General features: G+C 46.4%; 1 protein-coding gene across 4 annotated transcripts in view; it reads right to left on the bottom strand.

The window, feature by feature from the left end:
- The window catches only part of LOC135905548 (very long chain fatty acid elongase AAEL008004-like), a 99,301-nt gene that overhangs the window by 21,774 nt on the left and 62,355 nt on the right, over positions 1-15,172 (bottom strand). Inside the window, exons 1-2 of one of the 4 annotated variants that reach the window (XM_065436508.2) lie at positions 4,544-4,732; positions 1,905-3,298 (exon numbers count right to left, since the gene is read on the bottom strand). The exons of 1 other annotated variant lie outside the window; for it this stretch is intronic. In XM_065436508.2, the coding sequence (XP_065292580.2) occupies positions 2,518-3,195 (678 nt within the window). In that variant the 5' untranslated portion in view covers positions 3,196-3,298; positions 4,544-4,732 and the 3' untranslated portion in view covers positions 1,905-2,517. Of the gene's footprint in view, positions 1-1,904; positions 4,242-4,543; positions 4,733-15,172 lie in introns of those variants that run through there. 2 more of the 4 variants (XM_070535531.1, XM_065436507.2) reach the window with 2 other exon arrangements.

Here is a 15,172-nt window from a genome sequence, read left to right as displayed (position 1 = left end):
AAAATGGTTATTACGTTCAAGTTCTTTGAGATCCTTCATTTTGTTATCGTTTTGAACGTTTCCTTTAGGAGAATTGGTAGCGGTAGAGCTTTAAAGAGAGCGTGCTTACTCGGTTTTTCTAGGTTATGAAAGGAAGGAGAACCTGATGTGTCTATAATATATGAAACAGCCTTGAAACATGATTAGTGCACGCCGCCCGTAAGCTTCTACCAGTAAGTCCCAAGTGGTCGCATGTGGCGCGTATACGAATGCCGTGGCTCTTTTGGGACGAGTGATGGGGGGACGCGTTTCATTCGTGAGTGCCCCAGTATGAGCACTGCAGTTCCATTTGCCAATAAAACAACAGAAACGCTCGAACCATTGCTACTTGAATTGCTAACCATATACCACGCCATCAACTGCACCAGCACTTTGTGAAATATCCCTGTAGTGGAAATTAATAATGGTTCACGTAACGCAGGGAAGCACCTGACCCAAATAACAAAAACGCTGGAGAAAGCGGGAGATACAAATGGGAGAAAAGCAGGGAGGTTAACCAGAGTTAAAGCCTCCAGTTTGCTACCCTGCACTAGGGGAAGGAAGGGGGGATGTAAAGATGGAAAGAAGAGAAAGGCGTGAAAGAAAGGAGGGGATCATTATAGTATTTCTAATAGGCCACTGCCCCTTAAAAAGGTCAACAAAGCCTTGACCGACTTTCGGAGCGACGGCAGTTCATGTCGGCATTCCGAGGCTGTCTGTTCTGAAAGTGGCCTGTCGTCAAGGCGTGCCAACACGGCCGCTAGCGACAGCCGGTACGCGCTGTACCGGGGAAAGTGGTAAAGTACGTGTTCAATAGTCTCCTCGCCGCCGCAGTGAGTGCAAGCTGCGCTCTCGTCCATACCGACTCGGAAGGCGTAGTATCATGTGAAAGCGACACCAAGCCACAGTCGGCAAGGTACTGCTGTCTCGAGTCGAGAGAGTCCGAATGGGGGCCGAAGTCGAAGGGACGGATCCAGTCGGTACAGACGTGTGTGCTTCAAGCTTGGTGCGTTCCATAAATATCTAACGCTGGGGATTTGCAAGTGACTCCACAGTACCAAAAAGATACTCACACCGCTGTGTTGAGGCACGTTGGGTACAATGACGCAGTCGGGATCGATTTAACCCCTTTGCAGACAGCTGGATCCACAGCCTCTCCCGTCTGAGACACCAGCACACTAATGCCCTGTGTCGTAACCTCAACCGGGTACAGGAAATATCGTTTCGGAGTCTTCGAGCTGAAGCGGACCACACACTTGTGCCCGAGAACCGAAAATGTTCTACCAGGGAGCGTGTCCCAAGGGCCCCACTCTGTGGCAATGGCAGGTGAACGACATCTGGCTTGGTTGTGCCCTGAAGCGCGAGCATACCTTTCGTTAAGTAGAGCGGCACGCTTTCGTATAATCTTTCTTTTTATTTGTCTTTTTTTGTTCATTACGCCCAGCAGCCAAATCTCCCCACGTAAGTTGCAGTTTTTCGAGTGCACTCCCGTTCCTGCACACTCTCGCAGTCGCGATAGCGTGCTTTGATCAAACACCGCTATCAGGAAAAACCATTTTAAAATGCTGACCTCACAAGCCATCGCAGCTGAGGGCGACAAGGACACGGCTGTAGTTTTTAAGGTCAACAGATTTGCACAATCGACTGTAGCCTGACCTGGCGTTTGTAGTGCAACAAGTGCTCCTATGCGGTGATAGCGACCGGCTGTGATTTTGGGTCTGTGCACCCTCCCTCTATCTTTCTCTCTATGTACTTTCTCATTTTTTACCACGTTCCTCTTCTCCCCTTGAATAGTGCAACGTAGGAAACCGCATTTTACGTTCCGGTTAACCTCCTCGCCTTTCGCCTTTCATCTGGCTGTTTGTCCCAATGTATGAAAACAACCATTGAAACATGCACACAGATAGGAACCAATTTTATTCTGCATGTTTGTAACAAAGAAAATTTGAACATAACAGGTAAGCACTTGGCGCAGTCATTGCCCTCCCAATGTTTCGAAATCCGTCATTTTGGTATACGGCGGTTTGTTTGGCCACGCAGGCGTTTTTCTTTTCTATATTGCCGATCACTTTGTTCTAGACTAGGCATTTGAGTGAATAACCGAAATATATACACGTTCATTTCCTGAGTGTATTTTACACCTGCTGATCTTAAAATTAAACAATCTCACTAGCTAAAACAGCTTATCGCAAACATTTTCGAACATACATATTTATAGTGTTGATATTTATAACCTAATCTTCTGTTTTGGTATATGACAGTGAAAGACATACCTGACCATCCACTACGCAAAAGATCTACTGCTACCCAATACTCGTAATTAGTCATTCTATTTCACGAGACATTTTCGCTGGTAGTCAGTGCCATCGTATCAGCCGCAAATTTACGGCAAACGAAGCAGCACGTCAGTTTTTCGCCAGCAAAAAACCATCGTACGTTCCGCCAAAAGTTCAACAAAATGCAATCATACACTCAAAAAAAAAAAAGAAACCTCATGCCTCATTGTATCTTGCCGTTAGCTCTATGTTTCGCCGCTAGATGTACCTTCTTCGTCTGGTAGTTTTTAACGTAAAAGTGAGTAAACAGGCCGAAGAAGAAGACAGCTTGCGACAGCGTGATGAATGTGTGAGACCTGGGGTATCCGCAGTTGAGGAAGAGCGGCAGCAAGGCGTGCGTGAAGAGAACGACGAACTGCGCAAGCTGCAGCTGCGTAATGTAGCGCTTCCACCACAAGTGTTTCTGTACTTCCGGCCCCAGGAGACTGAGGAAGTAGTACGTGTACATCACTACGTGCACCGAGCCGTTGATGACCACAACAATCGCCGCTTGGCCATCCGCACCGTAGGTGAGTCCGAACCAGCCGTTGAAGACCACAATGGTGTGGTGCACGACGTGCAGGAAGGAGATGTGCGAATCCTTCTTGCGGAGCACGAAGAACAGGGTGTCGAGAAAGTCGAGTGTCCTGAGCATCGCGTACCACCAGTAGAGGTTCAGCAGATGCATGGTGCCATCGTCCCTGGCGTCGAAGTCGATACCCTGGCACAGCAGGCTGTAACCGTTGCGGACATACGCGGTCCACGCGAAAGCGGAGACGAAGTAAGCACTGGCCACCACCATGAAGAGATTGTGGAACGCGATGAGCGGCTTGATGCCATCGTACGGTTTGCGGTTCTTCATGAACCACGGGCCGGCCACCTTGACGACGTAGATGTAGCCGACCAGCAGGAGCGTGATCACCTGCTTGTTGCCCGGAAAGGACCACTCAGCGGTGCGCGGGTCCCTGCGGAGAAAGAACGGCGCGCCGTCGTCGGCTGTGATCGATGCCGTCGCCATCGTGGTTCTAAGGCTGCGCAGAAACGAACGCCGTAGTTTGCTCGCAGCCACTTGGCGGTCTCTCGGCGAGTACCGCGCGAGCCGGCGCTTTTATGGCCTCTCCGTCGAGGCATAACACTCCATTAGAAACTCCGCCACAGAAAGTCGGGAGCTTTTCGACGGTCTCGCTGAGAGGAGAGTGAAGGCTGACGGAAGCGACGGCAGGGAGAAAATTAGGAAGAAGAAATGCATTCGCTGCTCCTAAGGAGACAGCCACGCCCTGCTGCCTAAGCCGCAGGTAATGTTGCCTTCTAATTGCCGGGATACTTTATTTCCTCCGCGCTCTCTTTGGGACAGCGGAGCCATCGTGTCTGGCAGCACTCTCAGATGGGGCCTGGCCGACGATAGCTTTTGTGAGGGCGTCGACGCGACATCCTTGTTCTCCCGTCAGGAACCGCGAGACGTCATGCGATCAGATTTGTGACGCACCCGTAAACCGATAAGCCGCGCTGCATTACGCGGACCAGTTGCGTGCTTACGTGTAGTCACATTTACGTGACTTAGGACCACTTACGTGTAGTCACATTTATTAGCTGCAGGATTAACCTTTGGAATTACCCGGTTTACCAGCATTGTTCGCGACGGGCCCGAACAGCTTTCTGTTTCTGCAGAAGGCTGCATCGCAGCTGCAATGGGCAGCTAGTGGGCGACTGGGTTGGATCATGCACTTTGTTCAAGCCACGTAGAAAATTAAAGCGTTAGACTTTAGTGCAATAGTGCCCGTTGACGCGCGACGTTTGCGGACAACGAGTTGAGCTTTCATTTCAGCGCAGTATTCGCGCTATAATTTTTGCGGACGTTTTTGTACCGACGGTAAATTTGAAGGTCGCTTGCTGAGCGAACTATTAATCAACACGCCATTAGAGATAAGCTAGTGTAGCGTATCTTATTCAAATAATCGAATTGCAAGTTTACGCTGATCTAAGCGGCTAATCTTCTGACTAACTGCTTTATATATGACAGCACTCTAATCATTTATTTATCAACGGATCAGTGTCATTATCTTATAAGAACCGCACGCCTAAAAATTTGAAACGGAATCGCAGAAGAATGTATTAATTACCCCATGACCTTGACACGAAATTACTATTTATTTTACCTACCCAAGTCAACGAGGACGGCTCAGCGAAACATACAAAGAAAAGCTCCTCACCTTTACAAGCAAGCGTTCGTTGCCTGAAGGCCGTGCTCTATCAATTTTCAGTTTCTTTACTGAGGCACCTCTAGGCGAGAGGTACTGGGATCGATACCCAGCACCTCCACCAGAATGTTATGCGTAGAAAGACACAGATGAAAGAGGCTATTTACAGGCTATTTACACTGGACTGGAGCCAGAGCGCCAGGCCGACATTCGCTCGCGCCAAGGGCACAGACACACTTCGTCGTCGTTCGCGCAGCGGCTAGTCCCTTGAGCATCGCTCGATGATATCGTAATAATATGAACTACCTTAGTGTTTTCTTTTAAAAATGACTGTGGCTTAGCTAAGGTTAAGCCCAGGATGCGAAGCATACTAGCCTTTATTTTAGTTGTTGAACCACTGTTTAGCCTGGTGAACTGCTGTTGATTGGCTATATTTGGTTCGGCTAGACGAAGAAACAACTCATGCAGGCGAGCGCACGAGCTGAGACCCGGCTATGTAGCTACGCGGCCGCAAGCGAGCGCACGAGTTGAGCCTCCGCTTTTGCAGCTGTTATGACGTCATATGGTAGCTACGCGGCCGCGCGCGGCGCAGCAAGGAAGAGCGTGGTTGTGCGGCTAGTATGCTTCGCATAAAAGAAGCTGCAACACAGCCTTCTTGCTTCGCACTGTTGAAACGGTTATCTTCACTACTTCATTTGCGTTGATCAAAAGAATCGGCTGCATATGTGTGGATGTGCTAGCCTCCCCCTACAAAAATGGCAGTAGTTTGCATGCTGGTAGCTGGTTGTTTCGATGCATCTTTCAAATTTTTTTCGCTGTCAGGTCGTTGAATACATATGCGATTTGTTATGTGAAAATACGATGTGCGTAAAAAATAGCGGGAAGCCAGTTGCCTCAGAAATTACTTCTCACATTGTATTTACTTGTAGAGAGATAAAAAATAAATTCTAGGGCTTTACGCACCAAAACCACAATATGATTATGAGGTACGCTGCAGTGGCTGACACCAGATTATTTTGGACCCCTTGGGCTTCTTGAACGTGCACTCCGTGCACCGTACACTGCCTTTCTTTTTGCATCGAAATACGGCCGCCGCGGCTGGGATTCGATCTCGTGCCCTCGAGCGCAGCCAAAGGGACCACTGCGGGTAGAGTGATAACCCTGTGGAATTTTTCACCACTTCAACATACGCGTAAAGGGTTTGTGATTTAAACATTTATTATCCACTGCTGTTACAATGCTTCATTCGTCATTTGCCTTTGTGCATTGCAGTATCTGCTTCAGCGTGTTGTGGACACGTGCCCATTGTCCAAGGGACCGCAGCGTATTTTGCGTGTGCAATAACACAAGGTGGTTTATAATTGCCACAGACGGCAAGGAATAATTTCGTGTAGGCAGCTCCATTCTTCGGCGTTACGGGCAATGCACTGTGTATGAGAACCGCACCGAAACAGCTTGATTGTGGGAAACTGAGAACGATGATAGGCATTTAACAGATGTCTAACTGCATATACACATTGATCGTATTGGAATGAGCATCGTCGTTCCCCCGCTGTCGCATTTTCAAAAGTGGTGCACGTCAAAGCCATTGTTTGGATAGTCGACTTTGTGTGTTCTTTGTCCTCACGAAAGAAATCCACTAAGGTTAAAGAGATAGAGTGAAACTAGTTTTCTATTAGCGGCGGTCGGGGCACTCCTGCTGTGACATGGACAAAAATGCTTTGGCAGGCGATTGCCTGTAATTAAAGGAGTGTTACGCTGAACCCAGAAAGTAAGATATGTAGCAATCTTTAGGAATTCATGCCTTTAGCAGGTGACCGCCTGCAACTAAAATATTATTTCGCCGACTTATGAGTTATCAGTTATGTTGACACATTATAGAACTCATTTTCGACAGTTTGCGTCTTTTTAGCAATCAATGATGAGCACACTGCGATCTTGTCCGAAATTAATCCACCGGTGCCCCCGTTCAAAGCTCATAAGTATGGTACGCAATGTCGTGAATTACAAAAAAAAGAAAGAAAAAAAAGAACGCTCGTGTACTCAGATTTAGTGCAAGATAATGAACACCAGGCAGTAAAAAATAATCCGCAGTTCTCCACTACAGCGTGACTGATAATTAAATCTAGGTTTTGGCACGTTACCCCCTGTATTTATTTTGAAAGCTTTGATACATTGCCGCCAGTCTTAGGCGTGGTTTACACGCAGAACGACGTGGGGGGTTTATCCCCGAGTCCCGCAATGTCGAAAATACTTATGTGCCGCGTGATTTCAACGATACATGGCAGCAGCCATCGCGCGTTTCTCTCAGAGCGATGGTTTTCCACTGCGCGATAACTCCATCATACCGGCGGCTTTTGACAATATCAACATATGTATGCAAATACGGCACACAGGTTGGAATCTATGTCAAGGAAAGCATTCAGGAAGTGGTTAGTTAAGTGCTATGTGACTTTTTACCTTCTGCGACGCGTTTCGCAGCACTACAACTACGCGCCTGCATGCAATATGGCAAAACGCGGAAGTCTAATCCAGTCTGCCCACGAGACCTCGAAACACAGTCTCTGCGGTCGGTTCACTTTTTATTACATGATCTACGCGAGAACGACCACTTGGCTATTGTACCCGTACCCAGGATCGGCCCACTTTACTCGCCAAATATGCGACGTGCCAAATTCCGGCGGAGGATGTACAGAAAACTTCACTTTAATAAAGAAAGTAGAAAGTATATCTTCAGGGATGTTTAGGTACCATTTGTAGTTTCTATGCGCGACGCCAAAAGGCACGTTGTCGGTCACTGGCACATCTTTGGAGGCACTGGAGGCGGCTATATATGAGTCTCTTTCTCTTTTTGAGAACCATACAGAATTTTTTAAAAAGTACCTTTGGCAGATGAAACAATTCCAATCCTTGAGATGGATTACTCAAGAAGCAGGACATAACTTGCACGAGAAATTGAATTGCATAATTGACTCAGTAGCAACATTTCACTAAATGAATTTTTAATTATTGACTTTACGTCAATAAAAACTGCAGCCGTTGAGTTTGTTAGGAATACTAGCTTGCAAATAACTCTGAGCATCATGCGGGTTTGGAGATATTGGTTCCCAAAGTGTGCGACAAAATACGCGGAGATTCCTGTTAATCTTGCGTTTCGATGAATAAAATGGCGGTTTGTTAAAAAAGTAAGTGAAACAAGAGCGCGCTCTTTACTGCATGTCTCACGCCCTATGTTTTAAAACCTGCGCAATCCCTAGAGTTCGTTTCAAGTGGATGCGCCTAGCAAACTAGCTTGCTACGATTCCTAAATTGCAATATGTGCCGCCAAACAATTGATGAAGTTATCAAGGAATTTTTGACAACTACAGTCAATTATACACTTTGATTTCTCGAGCGAGTAGTGTCCACCACTTTGAGTAGTCCAGGCCAAGGACTATCATTACGCTATATCTGCCACAGGCAATTTTTAGGAGTTCTGTATGACCTAAAAAGAAGGAAATAAAGGAAACACCACGTACGATCCGAATCATTACACCCATGCTGCACTGCGTGGGAGCTTTCCGGCACGGCATGTGACAACCGCACCCAGCAGCCGCGATCAGCAAAGTCTGAAAGCGCTCGTATAGAAATTTTCGCTTTAATACGCGTGTACATCCCATAAATCTCACTCATGTGGTCAGGCTTGAAGCTATTGTGTATGCTTCACATTCGCGGTACCAGGTGTCGCTTTGTTCTCTAAAGGCTACGGAAACTTTTCGCAGCCTACTTCGTCCAAATTGTCCATATTCATATCCACGTTGTGACGAGCACATTAAAAAAATATGTACTGCAGGCATAAATAAAGTTGTCTCCAATCCAATCCAATCCAATACTGATTTGCTCGTTACCAGCGCCCAGTGTCCAGTTTCTCTGTGCGCCGTTTGTGTGGTGCAATATGTGCAAAGGAAAAAAAATACCATTTAGTTTTGTCGCACCGTCTGCGATTTGAACGCACTAGCCACAGTATTTGTCCATGCGTCGTTCAAATGATGTGTGTTACTTTCTTGTGTACATTAAAGCCTGTCAGGCATACGACGAACGTCCGCGACGACGTCCTGCAGTAAACGTCCTTCGAACTTTCTTCCTGCTTCGACGTTAGCAGGCGGAAAGCTGTACTCTGTGTGCACTATATACACATCCTGCAGTAGAGTTCCTCAGAGCTTTCGGGGCACTGACGTTTACATATGCGGGAATACGTATGCCGCTGCCAAGGCCGAGTTTTGATGCCGTTCAGTGTAGCACATTCGCATAAGCTCCTAGCCAAAGTCTTTCACTGTACGGTGCAGGCAAGGCGCTTAAAGAGGGTAGGGTAAATAGGTCACCTTGGTTTCAGCTTTATGTTGTTAAACCTATGGAACATGTTAATCGTGACTTTTGAATGTTGAATTGGGACGCCCGTTGGCATAACTTTCAGTAGCTTTTTCCCCGTGGCACATCAATTTGTTTCTCTAAATCTGTGCACGATTTACCACAGTGTTTCAGATTTTAACTTATCTTTTCTCAAAAACAAGTCACAGGATGACAATTTGGCTGTCAGGTACGTTCTCTATATTATTATCTTCAAGTGGGGCCCAAATATATTGACCTGTATTATAATCCTTTAAGAGAAACATTTTCACAATTCGTGACCTATTAGGAGAACTTCGGGATTGCAACTTTTTTTTTTTCGTCAACTTGATATAAATATTGTTTTAATATTACATGTTTATACTGTTAGCAATACAATGCAATATAAGCCGCAACAGATCCATTATAAACTGGCGAGTATTTTCTTGAAAGAAAAACGCATCGACAGTGGGGAAATAAAATAAATAAATAAATACGTTTTGAGAAAAACTCAGTTTTATGTTTGGTCGTTTACCAGAACAGTTAAAAGGGCTCCAGCTGTTTGCACGTGATTTTTTGCTTTCCTGTCATCATATAAACATTTTTTTGCTACTTCATTTTTTGTTCTCCCAAGAGGAGCAGAACCCTGTTTGGTTTGTCAGCCCGCTTCTTATCAGAATAGGTGACAGCGGTCTCTTAGTATACGCGTGGTTTGATGCCAAATGCACTGGGAACAGTACATGACGCAACATTTCGATCATCGCCCACTTCACGTACGCTTTTGGCGTGTTTCGGCACAATGACCTGAACAAATATGCGGGTGAATCTTGGCCTCATTATTATCAGACATCCGCCTACAAATTACACATATGCACCGATTCCTTCAGCGCCATGAAACAGCTGAAGCGAGTCAGTAAAGCTACATTAGTTTGTCAGAAGACGCACAGACTTCACAATAACTCACATTTCCATGTTCACGTAAAGTGGGCGTAAGGGCATAGTTATGATCCGTTTAATTCAATGGCAGGTGGCAAAACACATGAAAAGAAGAAGTATACGCGTCTCCATCGACGCCATTTTGTTCCAGGTTTATTTGCGATTGCTCTAGCTCTCAAAAATTCCCTCAAACACAACACACGTGCTCTTATCCCACCGTGTGCCCTCTCCCTCTCTCGCAACCACACATGGGTGCAGGAAATTTTCCTGAGGAAGATACGGGATAGGAATACCGTCACCCCTGATGTGACCTGCAAGAATGGTTTCGTCAAGCACGACGTCAGCTGACCCGTCTGCACAATCCTGGCACAAGACGCTGGCATATGTTCCACCTGCTGTTAACTCACCCAGCCACACTACACATCCGGGAGCCTTTGCTCAGATGGTCGAGCCTCCACAGTGTATGGCATGCTGAATTCAGCGAGTGGAGTAAATGACTATAATTACTGGGCTTTGCTGGAATTCCTGCGCGATGCAAGATTGAATTATTGTTTAATTTTTCTCATGCCGTAAGGTAGCTCTCCTTTACAAAAAAACAACAACATCAAGGAACCTTTGTAAACATCAGCGAAAGATTCACCTACATGCAACACGCCACAGCAGCTCGTTCTCCGTGAAATTTCGCATCGACAACCGAGAAACACGCAGACAAACTGAATATATTTTGAGCATCAAGTCGCGTTCTTCAATAAAACGAGAAGCGCAGCGACTAGGGCAACTAATGCTACATGCAAATCCAAACTCAAGGAGGAGGCCGGCAGATAGAGTAGCACATGTGGTATAAAAGTTACAAACAAAGATAAGGAGCATCAGAAACGCTAGACAACGTTTCGATAGGAGGACCTATCTTCGTCAAAGCCAGCTTCGTCATCCTCGGCAGGTTAGCTTTAACAGGCTAGTGGAGTGACGTTACGTGCGGCCACTGTCGGTGGCGGTTGGCTGTGAAGGCCTGAAAAGAAAATAAGCACTGTCGCTTGATGTCTCTGGGCACGGTTTCTAAAACGAGGGAAGAAGAGCAGGGGAGTGGGAAGGCGGCAGAAATAAAGAAGAGAAAAGAAGGGCATAAGAGGGTTTCGGGAGAGCGAGAGGCTAGAAATACTTCAGAGAACTGAACAGAAACCGTAGCTGTCGTAGGCGGGGTGCGTTTGTGGGTTGAGAAGAACTGGTCAGCTGGTCAGTCCGCGGATAACCAAAGGACATGAGTTGAAAGCATGACTTCAATAGTGTAGCAGCAATGTGTCGGGTAATTTCGAAGGTGTTGAAATGGCGACGCAGAATATGGGGACAATGGATGGGGATAGATGTAAGAGAGCAGTTTGGTTTTTCAAGTGATATACCCCCAATAGCTCGGCGTAAGCCTCGTCACGACGGTATACAGAAGTGGAGTGATCCTGTGTGGTGGAGGCATCGAAAAAGATATTCTGACGTCTGGACGTCACCTGACGAGAGGGCCGTCAGGTTTCACCTGATGGTCCCCGAGTGGGCCTAGCCAGGTGACGTGGAGTTTGCTTATGTCTATAGTGGACCAAATAAAGTTGTTTCTCTCTTTTTCTGACGTCTGGAACATTGGGATGTGTCAGTGTTGGTCTTGAAGAAAGTAAATGGGAAATCAAAATAGATACAGAAGAAAACAAGGAAAGAAAAACAAAACAAAAGTGAAGAACAAACAGAAGGGTGACAGCAGAGAAAGCGGGAGGCGGCAGGTGTAGATGAGGAGAGGATTCCTGTGGTTGATACGTGCGTAAAAACGTGGAAGAATATATTAATTTGAGTGGTAGGGGAAAGGAAAGGAAGGGCTGGAAACAGAGGAATAGGTGAGGTTGCAAATCGAGATTAACTGGTGTCATAACGTGTTTTCGTGCTTTTGTTGATGATATGAGAATTTCAGGGGAAGCTACAGCTTTTAGCGGTTCTAAGTTGCCACATGCCAAATTGATTCCCGCCGAGTGTAGGCTTTTAGATTCCGTATATTTCCTCCGTATATTTCTCGCCTGTTTACGATTGAAGTTTTCCGCTTTCATTGCACAGCGCCCGTTGCTAGTGAGGGGCTATCATCTTTTTTCGCCTGCGACGTGCGACACTCGACGAATCTTTGTACCCCAGTGATTGTGTGTCTCGAATCGATCAAGCTTATTGTGCGCTTCTTACTTTTATAAAAGGAATTAACCTAGGCTCCCGCGGTTGCTTATGTTTTTTTTTTTGTGTGTGTGTGTTCGAATGATTCGACCTCGGACATTCTTTCTTCTATTTTTGACATAGCCTTATAGCGTGACCCTTAGTAAAGGGCCGTATTCTGTTTTTTTTTTCCTGAGTGCTCTTTTTGAGATCTGTCATAATTTCTTTTTCTTTTCTCTTTTCGCCCTTTCTTCATCCCTTCCATTTTTTAGACTAGTGTCTTTGAGGAATAGTGAAAATGCCTTAGTTGCGCGAGACACACTGTATGCGCTATAGTCCACGGGCCAACTCAGTTGTTACAAGGGCTTACTCGCTTATCTTTGTTGTGTCTCACGTGCACTCTTATAAATTATGAAGTTTAATGTCCCGATTCTTCAGTTGATCACAAGCGATACACGAGTAGACAGTTCCGTGGTAGCGCTGTCTTCCTGAGGTTCCTTACCGTGCACCAAAAGCAAGGTACACGAGGGTTCTAGCATTGCGATCCACTGGAAGTCGATCCACTGTGGCAGGGGATCGAACCTGCGACCCCGTGCAAGGCAGCAGAGCTGTTGCATGGGCGGGTTGTTGCATAATTACGCAGCACTGCTTTACGTATTCATGTCAGTCTTCTCTGAGCTAACAGCCCATGTTAGGCATCTTTCCTGCTTAGCGCGCGCCTGTTGTTTCTTTCGCAAAATTTGAACACCGAGAACGAATTCACCGAAGCTTCTTGTTCGCAAGGGTCTTTTGCTGCTGTGTGTTTGCTACTAGGTATGGTTCACTACGAGTATCCTTCGGCACCATTTTTGCTACCTCCGTTCTGGAGCCTTCAAGGTCTAGCGCACCCGTTGCTTAACTACTAGGCGATGCGTGCTTTCAGTTCATTTACGGTTGCGGGAAACGTATTACAACCTTTTCCTTGTACGAGTACCATAACATCATCGGCGATCCTTGCTGCTAGTACGTGTGAGCCGGCTCAACTTCAGCCCTTCGGAGTTAACCGGAAAGTGACTGCGGCGAGTTAAGAATAAACGCCATTGTTATTGACCAAAATCATTCCAATACAGCCATCTTTTGTTCAAGTATATTTATACCTTGACTGTCACTGTATACCTCGTCACTGTACTGTCACTAATACCTCGACAGTCACTATATAAGACTACCTGAGATCCTGTTGGGTTTCCAGGCTGGTTAATTTTGTTGTCGCAAAGAAACAAATTCCTCGTTTAAGACATAGTCTATGGGAATATGACAGACAGGAAGAGGCCGGAAGAAAGCACTGCTTACAGGAAGTAGCCGCATGCGAGGGCTTCATTCAGCCAGAAAAGCGCAAAAAAAAATCGTTGTCTCACGTGAAAGCTAGTCGTATTTAGCCTCATTACCTACTCCCTCCCCACGCATGCAAAGTTAGCATCCCCTTTTTGACAAATTATTTTTTTATTTTTCCTTCTGCAAGTCAACAGATCACGACAGTGACTCGCATGAGGAGCGCGAACAATTGTTAAACGGAACTGGAAGCATCTATGGAGCGACAGAGAGATATATAAAATTAGGGATAGGAAATGCAGGGAGGTCAACCAGACTAGCCTTCCGTTTGCTACCCTACACTAGGGGGTAAGGGAAACAGGCAATAGAAAGATGACAAGTGTGAGAGAGTGACCAATACGAGAACGCCGGAGCACAGACAGGAGGAATATAAACGGTTCTCTGAAGCTGGTGCACTTCAAGAACTGCACTAGTGTATCTACACAAGAACGAATTTTCTTATAAGCGTACCCAGGAATTGGGGACATCGGCATAAGTTCTACTGTTCCGCCACCCCGTGACACTTGAGGAAGTTTTTCTCACAATTTATCCTGCTTGGAGGCTGCTTTCCTGATTGCAGCATTCCTCCAGAAACACATGTCCCATCATCGTTTCACAGCTTAGCCCTATGAATTGCTTTCACTACACTGTGTAAGCGCTTTGCGCTTCGGTCGCAAGCTGGCGCTTTGATCGCAGTTTAAGAAACAGAGATAGTGAATTGAATGCAGAGAATGGTAACAAAAAGGGCCATGGAGATTTACAAGAATGGGAAGAGAGAAATTAAAAAGGAAAATGTGCAGGATAACAGAAAGGGCCTTGCTGTTTGAGGCTCTAACTGGTTGCCTAAAGAGAAAAACATGCATGAGCAAATATTCGCCTTAAGGTGAGGAATGTGCTGCTGCAGCGGAAATCCGAAGACCACTCAGCACGTCCTAATAGAATGCGAAAATATTCATCCAGTGAGACCCGTAGGTAACGTACACCTTCCACAAGCGCTTGGACAAAGTGGACGCAAGCTTCGACCGGTCAGCAGTCGATATAAACAAGAGACGTTCGGGGTACTGATGGAGAAAGAGCAGGGAATAGATGGACGTGACAGGATTCGTTACATACGTGTAACGGCACAATATAAATTGAGTTTTGAGAAAGAGAATAAAGATTGGAGATGTAAAGAAACATTCTCCAATTAAAAGCTTGATTAACTGAAGTTGGCATCCCCGTTTCAAAGGGGATGCCAATAAATCATCATCATCGAAGCGATTTTTGGGCACTAGCCTCAAAATTCGCCTTTGATTCCAGCGCGTTGTTCTTTTTTATGCGAAGCATATTACGAGAGCTCAACCCAGCTCCTCAGGCGCGGCGGTGTCGCCATGAAACCACGTGACACCGTGACGTCACGACAGAGGAGAAGTGGCTTTGGCTCAACTCTTGCAAGACGGGCTGGGTGGGAATCGAACCAGGGTCTCCGGAGTGTGGGACGGAGACGCTACCACTGAGCCACGAGTACGATGCTTCAAAGCGGTACAAAAGCGCCTCTAGTGAATGCGGTGTTGCCTTAGAAACGAGCTGTTTCTAAGGCGTGCGTCTCTTGCTCAGGCGCACATTTCGTTGCCGCGCCGAACGCTGCTTTGCTCGACGCTCACCGCGTCCAATGCGGGGCGCGTACTCGCTGCCCTGTAGCCCATTGTCTTACACCCCTTGGCGGGTCGACGGGAACGCTGTCGCGTTCCACTCTTGAAGGCGAAGCAGTAATGCATGAGTTGTTTCTTCGTCTAGCCGAACCAAATATAGCCAAGCAACAGCAGTTCACCAGGCTAA

Source organism: Dermacentor albipictus, chromosome 3, assembly GCF_038994185.2.
Source record: "Dermacentor albipictus isolate Rhodes 1998 colony chromosome 3, USDA_Dalb.pri_finalv2, whole genome shotgun sequence".
Classification (NCBI taxonomy): domain Eukaryota; kingdom Metazoa; phylum Arthropoda; class Arachnida; order Ixodida; family Ixodidae; genus Dermacentor; species Dermacentor albipictus.
This window is presented reverse-complemented; position numbering and strand designations above follow the sequence as displayed.